The sequence below is a fragment of the Megalops cyprinoides genome, chromosome 3 (assembly GCF_013368585.1).
Source record: "Megalops cyprinoides isolate fMegCyp1 chromosome 3, fMegCyp1.pri, whole genome shotgun sequence".
NCBI lineage: Eukaryota > Metazoa > Chordata > Actinopteri > Elopiformes > Megalopidae > Megalops > Megalops cyprinoides.
In genome coordinates, this window is record NC_050585.1 from 14875513 (window position 1) to 14887508 (window position 11996).

At 41.8% G+C, this 11996-nt stretch overlaps 1 protein-coding gene across 2 annotated transcripts; it reads left to right on the forward strand.

Annotated features, from left to right (window-relative positions):
- Nucleotides 1–664: 664 nt before the first annotated feature.
- Nucleotides 665–11314, forward strand: mks1 (MKS transition zone complex subunit 1). Of its 2 annotated transcripts, none has more exons than XM_036524832.1 (18): nucleotides 665–741; nucleotides 1831–1946; nucleotides 2090–2154; nucleotides 2352–2507; nucleotides 2876–2976; nucleotides 3451–3579; nucleotides 3769–3873; nucleotides 4260–4368; nucleotides 4505–4561; nucleotides 5322–5364; nucleotides 5473–5535; nucleotides 6111–6181; nucleotides 6467–6536; nucleotides 8502–8609; nucleotides 9058–9191; nucleotides 10195–10277; nucleotides 10755–10852; nucleotides 11088–11314. In XM_036524832.1, the coding sequence occupies exons 1-18, from the start codon at nucleotides 665–667 to the stop codon at nucleotides 11189–11191; spliced, it is 1689 nt and encodes a 562-aa protein (XP_036380725.1). In that variant the 3' UTR covers nucleotides 11192–11314. The 2 variants fall into 2 exon arrangements, with proteins under 2 accessions (XP_036380725.1, XP_036380726.1); XM_036524833.1 differs by having other exon boundaries at nucleotides 2879–2976.
- The last annotated feature ends 682 nt before the right edge of the window (nucleotides 11315–11996 follow it).

Here is an 11996-nt window from a genome sequence, read left to right on the forward strand (position 1 = left end):
TTTTGGACAAGAGTTTGTAAAAACTATTTTGCTGGAAGCTGAAAAAGTATTTTATTGTAACAGAGAACAACAAAGAATTTTATAAAAGAATGTGGGTTTGGATTACATTTGTGCCTGTGGTTTTGTTTTGTTCTGCATGAATATAGCAGTTAAAAGATTTTTTTGATTGATAACACTTTTTTCACAGAACACTTGCATTAAATGCGGACAGTGTTAGCTTTCTATGGCTAAATATTGTAGAAACAAGATTGCGTCCTGCTTTATGTGACCTGTAACGTTGCTTTTTGCAGGAAGAAAAAAAAGTTCTCCAGGTGTAACTCATAAGCTAGTTACCATAACACTGAACGTGTCCTGGGAAATAATACGACAGAGTGGCAAAAAATGTGTTTTGGGAAAAAAAAAGCCAATACATATGAAATATTACTTCAGTTAATGAAATTGTTGCTAATGTAGCTGATGATCGCAACAGAGTTTGCTAGGGACTGAATTGTCTCGTCGGTCTGCTCTTATCCTATTTGCGTGGCCGGCCGGCTGGCTGGCTGGCAAAGCAGGTACAGTAGTAAGCGGGTAAATCTGCCGTATGCTCGACCCCCACCGGCCACAAACTTTGCAGCAATAAGTAGCTGGGCTAACGTTAGCTAGCGCTCAACACAAATAAGAAAACATGGCGGACGGCTGGAGCCCTGATACTGGCGAGGCAGTTTATCGTTCCCGGGACGCTGTCAAAAACCTGAAAATAAGGTAGCTATCTAGCTAGTAGCTAGCGTATTAGTTGTTTGTAATTGCTGTGTCAAGTTAAGCGCAAAAGTACTTCTCCCTATGAGACAGTTTAGTTTACATAGCTCGCTAGCCAGCTAACAAGCTAGCATCAGGTCTGATTTGTCGAGGTTATTTTGTCAGGTACCCAAACATATGTTGTTTGGTTAACGTAGTGTTAATAAAAGTACTGCACAAGGCAGAAAAGGAAAACATATAAAACATAAAGTAAATTTGGCGCTCCCTAAATTTTAGCTCCCTAAAATCTGAATTATGAAAGACGTTCACATCTTCTGTCGCTAAGGATTCAATACTGCGTCGCTAGTTAGCTTATGTTTGTCTTTCAGACGTTACCTGGCATAGCCATAATATTGCTACCTAACCAAATATTATTTAGAAACAGCTCACATTTTGTGTATTCATTGCCATCACATGTTCCGCCTGGACAAGGGGGTGATACTTTCACCGAGTTATTTAACTTGGCTGGTTAACTTATGTTTCATTTCCTTCGGCTAAAATACTCCCCAAGTGCCCTTTTGCCTGAGGTTATTTGTTTCAACAGAGGGAATTTCTTCCTTGTGGAAATAAGAGTCATTAAATAAGAGTATTTACCTGGCTACGGGGCTAGTTGTTTCACGTGACAAACGTTAATAGCGTTAAGATCTGAATTCGATCAAAGTTACTGGAATGTAACTTGTAGATATCAAAAGGGCTGTTCTCCGAAAAATATCAGGAACCTAACCGTTATCCTTTTACTTGCATATGCAATTGGCGCTTTAAAAGAATTTTTAAATGCTACTTTGCTTAATATTTGGAAATGGACGACGGGGAAAGTTACTTATTTGGGAGTATCAAGCGTGCGCAAAGTGGGTGGCAGGAGGACCTAAGTGCTTCTCAGCTGCCCATGTTGGTTCATTAGCTAGCCTCCTCCCTGAAGCTAACTAATGTACAAGTTATAATATAGCTAATTTACTGCAAACACGAAAGTTGAAATTCATTCTCAGAATTGGGAGTGACCCAGAAGGGGTGTGTGTTTTTTAATCTTAATGAATATGTTTGGTGTCCGCATCCCAGAGTACGGATCCAGCGTGTCACCTCCACAGCAGTCCTCTCACAACAGCACCAAGTGTCGGGGCAGCAGGAGAGAGGTGTCATTGAGCTTGATACCTTAAACAGCCAGGCCCGATCAGGTACCTAAAGACATTCCCATGTAGTACAGTTTGAGTGCTGCTCTCATCTTAATCTCAGAACCATAAAACTGGATTGGTGTGCACTCAGAACCCATGCATGTGCTGTTGTCTCTCACCTGATTGGAACTTGTGTTGTTTTCCAGAAGGGGGCCATGGTGATGATGAGGAGGAGCAGGTAGTTGGCTGGCAGGATAAACTGTTCAGTGAGGTAGGGATTACGAATGCTCTCATGTATTTGAAATGTATCTCCTGCATTTCGATTAAAGTTGCTGATTACCATGGTTGACAAAGAATGGAAATGTACAGATATGAAGTGGGGGGGCTGGCTACCTTTTGTTCAGATTAGCCAATAGCACAGGGGTCAGGTCAGATGCGAATCCCTTGTGGTATGCAATCTACATGCAGTTTGAGGTGGATTTCTTCCGGATGGAGTCAGTATGTCAGACCCCGTTGGATCGACAGTACCACAGTGAGATTATGGCTCTGGAGCGGACCGGAGGAAGACGTAACCGCCGAATATTCACCTACACCGACTACGACCGCTTCACCAACTTGGAAGAGGTCTGTTGTCAATCATACCCTTATTTCTGTTTATCATGTTTATTCCATGTGGAATATTATCTGCACATTTCTTGTACTGGAGATTCTATCCTAATATACATGTGTGGGGTATCTCAAGTTGGAGGGTCCTAGAAGAAAAAATTACCGTTTCTGGTTGCTGATTCTCTATTGACCTTTGTGTGATCTGTTTTCTAGAAATGATAGTGTATGTGAGCTGCTTTGACTCTGTTATTTCTAAATGGTAATGACCAATAGGAATCATTTACCTCATAGCTTTACCTCGTTGCCTCTTAACTTTTGACCTCTCAGAGTTTTCATCGTGTTATCTTTTTATCCATGCTTTAAAGATTTTTGTGTATGTATGACAGCAGCACTATCAGAGTCTGATGACCCCATTCAAGGCCACCCCCACCTTCTTGGCAGAGAGGATGGCAAACATTAGGCACAGAAGACAGGAGAGACACCCAGTGTGAGTTATAACCCCAACTCATAAGGACTAGCTACATAGTGAAATACCTTATTATAGAAAAACAGTTAGACTGGGTGGAAACTACAGTTTCAAACCAGTCAAACTGTATCCTAGCAGTGGTCCTGGTGGAATTTGTTCGCAACTTTAATGGTAATTCAAGTAACACCCAAGGCTGTGTTTGGAAGCAGAGGACTGCTATGTTTGAACCTGCTTCACGTTGTGCATTTTAAACGGATGGATTACCGCTATGTGTAGGGCTAGTCATCTGTGAGCTTTGTAGCAGCCTTTGAGCTGAAAACAGTAAGGACTTAGGAAAACACAGACTTGGGATCAACATTAGCACCTCACTGGAGTTCTTAAGCCCCTGAAATGGAATGAGAAGCTGAGCAGCCATGCCTTTGGAGAGTGCTGTGTCTTACCCTTGTGTGTGGAACACTGCTGACCTTGGCAGCCCTGTGGCTTTGTGCTCTGAAGGGAAGGGAGTGTGCCCAAGTCTCGGCTGATCACCTGGGAGCCGTCAGAGGAGTTCATCAAGAACAGTCATGTGATCAACACACCTGTGCAGACCATGCACATCATGGGAGACCTGGGGCCTTCTGGGAGGTAGAATAATCCATGGGAAATTCTCTTATTCGCTTATGTATAACATTGACTTAACTACAAAATTTAGATATAAGAGTCCTCTATGGACTCACTTTGAGGAGCAGCATTGCTGTTGAGTTTCTGTGTTGTGTGGAAGACAGCTGGTTGCCTGACGGCTCACTGGGCATTTGGTCTGTATATGTTTCGCAGACTGGGTCAGAAGGAAAATGAGTATGTGCTGTGCACTGTGAAAGTCGACAGTAGTGGAGTCATCACAGTCAAACCAGACTTCAGCAACACTGAAGGTCCCTACAGGCAAGTGACGAATTCCCTGTTTTTGATCATTTGTTGCAGCATTCAGTTTCACGGTGAGATAAAAATAGTGTTCTATATTTTAAACTATATATGTTTGACTGTGCGTATCACAATGTTCTGTCCTCATAATATTCCATACACAGCAAGGATGCTGTGCTCATACAGTCACAATCTGTAAATATATCCCAGAGACATATGACTAATGGAGGGATCAAAATAGATTCAGAATTCATAATATACAGACAGCTTAGCGGTTGCTTTTCAGAATGGGAGGGGATATGTATCAAACATGAAGAATGAACGAGGAGGGAAGTTGGGCATTAAGATCATTTGTGTGCATGTCTTGGTGCATGCTCGTGTGTGTGTGTGTGTGTGTTCTGACACAGGCTGGAGACAGACGGGGAGAAGCGAGAGGTGTGGCGGCTCACGTTGGAGAATGTGTCTGCCGGCATCAGCCTGGAAGAGAAAGAGCGGGAGCAACGTGTGTACAGAGACGTGAGTGCCGACCCTCTGGGCTCTGCCTGCCTGAGCTCCGCCCAGCACAGCGACTTCCAGTCTCCCCGGTTCTTTGAGACTTTATACAGGCTGGGTGCGGCCCCATTGGTTAAAATCTTATCTGTCTTCCCTTTAGCTCTACGTCCGCCACAAAGACTACCTCAGAAGTCTGGTGGGCCAAGACTTTGAAATGGTATGTACAGCTTCAGCAACCTGCTTTGTTGCTAAAATAAAAGCATGGTATGTTTTTTTTAAATAAGTGTACATCTTATTGCAAAAAATGATGAAGTCCGTATTGCCTCTCTGTTCTTCTTATTGACTTTATTCTGTCATTTTGGAAGGGGATGTACTGTTAAAATGACGAAGAGTCAGAAAAGCATTCGTGGTTGGGTACTTTCTGTGTAGAGTGCTCTCCACATCAAAGTGCTTGGATTCTGTAATTCAGTAACTCAGTAAATAACTGAATAATTAACTCATTTTGAATTCTCTATGAAGCTCTTCCTTGACTGTTGAGACTGGGCAGATGTCTTATCCTACCAATAACAGATCGTTTCTTTATATGTATATATTTAGTAGTTAGTATTATATTTAATAATTCATCTGGAAATGTTTGTGATCAAGAGTGCTGTACACAATAAAAGACAATTTTCATCACATTTTTGCTGAAGACTTTTGAAAACACTCATGGCACAAGCCTATATTTTACATTTTCATTAAATGCTATTTCAAATAGCAATCCTGCTTTCCCAAGACATCTTTTCATTCTGTGATGTAATGTTGAACATATGTGTTTTTTTATTATTCTTATTCATCTTCAAATTTCTTTTTTACAAACGAGATTGTGAATTAAACATGACATGGCAGTAATTATGAGTGCTTTATCAAAGAGTATTACAACCCCTTTCATCATGTGTTTCTGTGCCTGTGTGTGTGTGCATGTGTGTCATCTCTAGCCTCCCCCTGGGATTCTACGCATGCTGGTGAATGGAGAGATTGGTGAGTACTGTGAATGAGAGCTTTGCTCTCTGCTTTGCTGTGCGGTACTCTTTCTTTTGCCCAGAGCTGCTCCTCACACTGACACCTGTCCCTTTTCCTGTTTCACAGTGTCAGCCAAGGGGTATGAGTATGACGACCTATACATTCACTTCTTCCTGGAGTTACCCAACAGTAAGTCACCGCAACACAATGGACAGGGCTCCAGACTGTGACCAAAATGGTCGCATATGCAACCATTTTTTGAGAGTGTGCGAGTTGAAATTTCATGTGGTCGCATCGCATCGTGTCGTGCGAGTGCATGATGATGATTAGGCTGTTTTGGTGCCCCTCTGGCACCAAGATGACTTTCCTCTCTGGATGCCCATCGGAAAGTATTGAGTATTGTTTGGTGGGCATATTTTTGTGGTTTACTTTTAATTAAGGTCTTAAGCACTTTTATGCCCTTGCTCCCACTACATTATTTAAAATTTAGTCTATCCACTATGTGGTATGTGTTAGCATTATATTTGGAATGGTGTAGTTTTTAAGTTGTGCTCCTTGCTTTGCGTGTAGATGTCAATCTGGGAATACATTTGTGATCTGAGCACTATCTTTGGCACTGATTCTCATTCATGTGTGGTTAATGGAATCCTGTAAGTCATTCCGAATATTAGCACCTGCTAACTGACAATAATGTAATGAAATGTAATGTAAATGAAAATGGTGTAACTTTCAGCCCTTGTGTCTGTCCCACCTGTCCCCATTAGACTGGTCAAGCCTGCCATTCCAGTCTCTCTCTGGGGTTACGCAGACATGCCGCACTCGCACGCTGGGCAAGGTAAGAGCAGTATTTAGACCAGCTGTGCCCAGTCCTGGTCCTGCCGGGCCTCATCCTGCCATGTCATTTAATGACTAATAAAAACAGAGGCTAGTGTATAAATTGGCTCAGTGGAGTCTTGTCAATAAGAGCTCTGGAGGAAAAAAACATCTGGATTGTAGCCCTTCAGGAAAAAGATTCATTATTAATCTCTAATGTCCTATTAAGCTTGTTTAGATTTGAAGATTATTTTTCTGGTTCAGCAAAAGACATGAGGGAACCTTTAAAAATGTTTTATTTTTGCAGGACAATGTTGCTTTCTTCTCTTACCCGTTCAGTTTTGAGGCATTCTTCAGGAAAGAAGATGAGACAGAAGGTGAGGTCCCAGCACAGCGTTTTGTTGGTATAGACGAGGGAAAAAAAATCAGGCCACAATGCATTTGATGTCCTAAATGGGTGCTATGTACCAGTGGGCGTATGGGTTTACCTATTTCAGGAAACGTGGGTCACATGACAGAAATAAAGTAGCAGCTGAGAAGTGTCAGATCATTCATACTAACTGCAGAAAGCATGTCACCATATGTAATGTTGTAAGTAAGAGAATCCATTCATCATTCTCTCCTTGCAGTCAGTGACACTCCCACATGACTCCCTGTATTGTAACAGATATGCCTGGAGTCCTTCCATCTTCGCTGTATTGTGTTACTTATATTCACTTACAGTTTGGAAATTTGCATACCGTTCACTGGTCTTTTTGTCTGATGATGATCTTGTTTTCGGTCCCAATGATTTTTGGCAAATAGTACACTCATTTTACAGCCGCACCTTAAATATGTAAAAGCAAGCCTTTATGCATGCTTTGTTAGTACTAATAATTGTTCATTGTTCTGTTGGTACTTTATTGTCTGCGCAAATGATAGGTTTTTCACTTGATCGAGTAAGATGAGATTTTATTTCTGTCCCATAAAACAAATTTTGCAGTGGCTTGTCTTGTAGCTAGTTAGTTGCTCTAGCTAGGTAGCAACCAGTCACTTCCAGTTGTGTAGAGAATCATGAATTCTGAAAAGTGAAGCCTGAAAATTGAATCAGTCAAGAACAACAACGTAAATGTCACAGGCCAAACAGAGGTCTTTATATATTCATTCCTACATTTGTTCATTTGCTTCTGCTTTGACAAGTTGCTGGGAAGCAATCAAGCTTGTGACAAAAGGGCACCTCAGTCAGGGGTTTATGGGAATATGCAGTTATGGTACTTTCATGCTTGGAACAATTGAGTGCAGTGTTCCATAATGAGAAAGCTGTTAAATGCTATGGAAGCTGGTGAAGGAAGTATCTCTTTGCAAGTTCCACCATGCCTTTCAAGAGGACAGTAGGAAGAGGAAAAGGAAGAGGCGACTTGCTCCAGCAGTCCTGAAAGAAGCGGACAAAATCCTGCAAGACCCATATGCTAATTAGTTTTGCTTTCACACCTACACATGTCTGGGATCTTCCTTGTTCATTTTGCGAGTGTGAATGGGCCATGTTTCCCAGATCCCACACTGTACACTGTGTGTGTGTGCGCTCTGGTAACACTTCCTGAAACATGGCTATCCCAAATGTTATTACAGTACAGTACACAGACCATGAGACTACAAAGGGTCAGCCAATGTGGTTACAGCTAACAATGAGTACATTTACATTTACATTTATTCATTTAGCAGACGCTTTTATCCAAAGCGACTTACATAGGTTACAGTTCTTTACAATGTTATCCATTTATACAGCTGGATATTTACTGAGGCACCAGTGGGTTAAGTACCTTGCCCAAGGGCACAGCGGCAGTGTCCCAGCGGGGATCAAACCGGCAACCTTTTGGTTACAAGTCCTGTTCCTTAACCACTGTGCTACACTGCCTCACTGAGTATGATGTACATACCTCTTTAAACAATACTTCTGTACTTCCCCCACACTTGCCTGTACATTCTGTTAATGTCTCATTTAATGCTTTGGATTTACATGAGTCCTGCGTCTTTTTAATAATCCTGCAATTTTTTTTCCTATTATAACATGAAAATGAACTTTTAAATGCCTTCATATTAAATTGTTACATCTGAGCATATTCATATCTTGATATTTTGGATATGTTTGATATTATGTTTGATATACTAATTGATCTATTGCTAATTGTAAGAATGCCCTAACCGGGGCATCTGCTAAATGACCTGTTAGTAGTGTTGATATGTGCAATGACATTTGTTTGGAGAAACAGGGGCTATTGAGTAGTGAATTGTAGTTTGTGTTAAGCCCTGTAGTGTTGATTGAGTAAGTGTAGTGATGTGTCTGAATGTTGATGTGCCCATAGAGTCCCTGCCCCAGTGGCCAGTTCTGTACTTTGAGGTTCTTTCCTTGGACATTTGGCAGCGTTACAGGACCGAAGGCTACGGATATCTGGTCATTCCTGCAACTCCTGGTGAGATTCTTGTGTTGCACTCATAGGACCCCCAAGAGATATAGGTCTCTATCTGTATTTCAGTAGCAGGGTGAGATAGAATAGCACTGTGTGACAATAAGAAGGCTACCAGAACCTGATTTTAAAGACATACAAGACTGAGCCAGTGGTTTAGTCACATATGCCTAATCATTTATAGAGATGCTTTGATTAAAACTGATCTGGGTTAAAAAGTGGAGGCTTTCCTCCACATTTTTGTACCAGCTGAGAGCCAGTTTCTCTCCTTTAATGCCCGGGGAAATGAAAGAAGGGAAGGGGGTATCAGTACCAGTGAGTGTCCTGCTTGTCCTGCTCCAGTGAACAATGTCTATGACGTCACCTGAAAGCACGCGGAAGCGTGTGACGGCCGTTGGCCCTCGATGGCAGCAGTGTGGTGTCAGGTGTGTGAGTGCGTCCGTGTCTCCTGCAGGCTGCCACACGCTGACCTGCAGCACATGGAGGCCTCAGCAGTGCGGGACAGTGGCGGAGCTGCGCCGCTTCTTCATCGGCGGGGCCCCCGAGCTTGAAGACAGCAGCTACGTCCGGGTGCCCGGGACCTTCAAGGTGCCCGTTATCTCCCTCCCCGTCCCCCAAACCAAACTGCCTACCGCTCCCTAACACAGCTCCATCCATCTTAAAGTAATTTCCAGAAAATTCACAGGGATCCATTTATCACTTGCCTTTTGATGGGATTCCCCCCTACGTTCCCTAGCTTGTAAAATAACCAGATACCATGAGTCATAATATCTCTTGAAATTATTTGAACATCTCGCAAGTTTGGGACTCATTAGCTTTTTAGTGGTTTGGCAGATGTTCAGTGTGCTTGTTCCAAGTCCTAGAGGTCAGATCTGGGCTTGAGTCTGTGCTGTGTCATTCATTAGTTACTTACAGTTACAGTTACAGTTACTTACAGTGGAACACAACTGGCTTTATTCCACAAGGGATGGGTGGATTTTGTCAGTTAGGGGTTGTTTGTTGCTACTTTCTTTGTTGCATCTTGCAACTCAACAGGCATGAGTGAGTTGCTCAGATAATGGGAAGTGCACCTATCCTCCATTTGGTATTTGCTCTTATGGTGCACTGTGGCACTTGCAGTGTAAACAAACAATTGTGGTAGGTGTGCATGTGTATTGATGTAAAACAACAAATAGCTGGTAAATACAGATTACAAAGAAGTTGGTGTCCCTTCCTAACAAGCTGTTGATACATGTTTGAAGGATATGTAGTGAGTTAATGGATTAATCTTAAAGAGAATAATGAACAGCTGAAGTTGTGTGGATGCTTTAGTTCCCTTATAGAGTCTTTTTATGTTTTTGTTTTTGACTTTGCACTTGTCCTTAGCTGATATTCTAAAATGTACATTCTTATGAAGTGGTGCTAACTAATCATGGTGCATCACACTCATTCACAAAATGGGTTACAGTCAGTCATTTCAACAGATGGAGGTGGAAAAGGCAACTTGTGTTCATGAAAAAGCAGGTAATTAGCTGGTATGCCCTTTAACAACATGCTTTTTAATAAGGTCAGGACACCTGATCATTCTGTCCTCCTTCCTTCCTCCACCCAGGGGGACCGTCTCAGTCGCTTTGGCTTCCGAACAGAGACCACGGGAAGCGTAACCTTCACTCTCCACTGTATTCAGCATGCCAGGTGAGTCTGAGAGGGTGAAATATTGTAGCTGTAGCACATACAAGGGAGGTGCAGACTGATCTCAGGGACCAGATATACTGTGCAATAGCTGGATGTTCAAAGTCATGCCATAGGAAATGGATATTGAGAATAAAGGACGGGTTGTATATGTGCTATAGATTTGTAGACTGGCCACAGAGTCCAGTGAAAGACAGTCCTATTATCCTTAAATGGGAGTAACAGGCATATATCTGCAGTAGATGTTATTAGAGGTGCACTTCTGACTTCAGACTTCACCCAGGCTTGGATTTTGCATAGAATTGTATTAACTGTTTAGCTGTGAATGATTACTTTGGCAGTGTGAAAGAAACCTCTGTAGGTAGATCTCAGCCATCTTACAGACTCTTGAAAGCAGTACTTGTGACAGGATGCTTTCTTGGACAGGTATTTTTATGCAGGTGCTGTTATTATACCCTCTTGGCTGTCCCTTTGTTGTAGGGCTTTTGTTGATGCCAGCACCCTGAAGAGGAGGAGGCAGACTGTCCTGGACAAGCTAGGTGGCTTCAGCCAGCAAGGATCTGTTTACAATGTGTTAGGTGAGCTGCTTCCTCCTCCATCTCCTCATAAAATGTTCCCAAACCCCCTTATGCTGATACATTGATACGCTGTATTTCTTCTTGTATAAATTCTTTTATGTCTGTGTTGATCAACGAATTGGTTTAATCTATATAATTGGTTTGATCTATAAAATTTTGGATGCAAATGCCTTTGGGCTGAGGGTGTCTACTCTTGCCTGTTTAAAAACAGCATTTAAATTTGTGTTGTCTCCAGATGCTTTCCAGAGGGCACGGAGGCGAATGCAGGAGGCCAGAGAGAGCCTTCCCCGAGACCTCATCAATACCTCTGCATCGCTGGCCCCCGAGTCCACAGCGTAGGCCCTCCAACAAACCTGCCGTGTGCTACTCCCTTACCGCCTGGTGCCTTAAGCCCTCTGGCCTTCATCCCCATTCAGATTAGATAATGCTTTTGAAATGCATCCATACCACTGTCCTAGTGTTGCCTTCCCTAAACTGTTCTTGGAGCTTGCTCTTGTAAAGCCATCTGAATACTGTTATTGTTTACATTAAGATGACTGACATATTATTGTGTGTATTTATAAATGTAAGTATATAATTTTATACAAGATGTATTGAAAATTTCCTTTTGATACTGAGATATCATTAATTTGTTTTTATAGTGAGTAATGTGTTTTATGAAGTATAGAAAGGCAGAGATTGTGTATGAATGTGGTGAGTGGTTTTTAAATTAGCATTTTCCAGACTGGTGTATTATTTGTATTGATTTGATAGTAAAAGTTTAAAAAAGAATTAAAAATGAAGGGTTTGTCAGAATATGTTTTCTCTCTTTCTCTCGCTGATTCTCAGTTTATTTGTAAGCCTTAAACGTAAACATAGTGTGTTGTCTCTGTCATTTGTGACATTTTTATCTGGCACTATCTTTCAAAGAAATATTTCAAAAGCTTACTCTGTCATTTTTAAAACTCATTCATATGGCAGGTGACACATTTCAATATATATTACTACTGGGTTATTGTAAATGCTTATACCCATCTCAGAGTATTTGTAAAATAATTTTGGGACAATTCTGAGCACTCAAAACTATTGGCTACCAAACAGGATTCACCTGGCTATGTAGTTGTTTGGTAATGGAGCCAAATTCAATGTATTTGCTGGAAAGAAG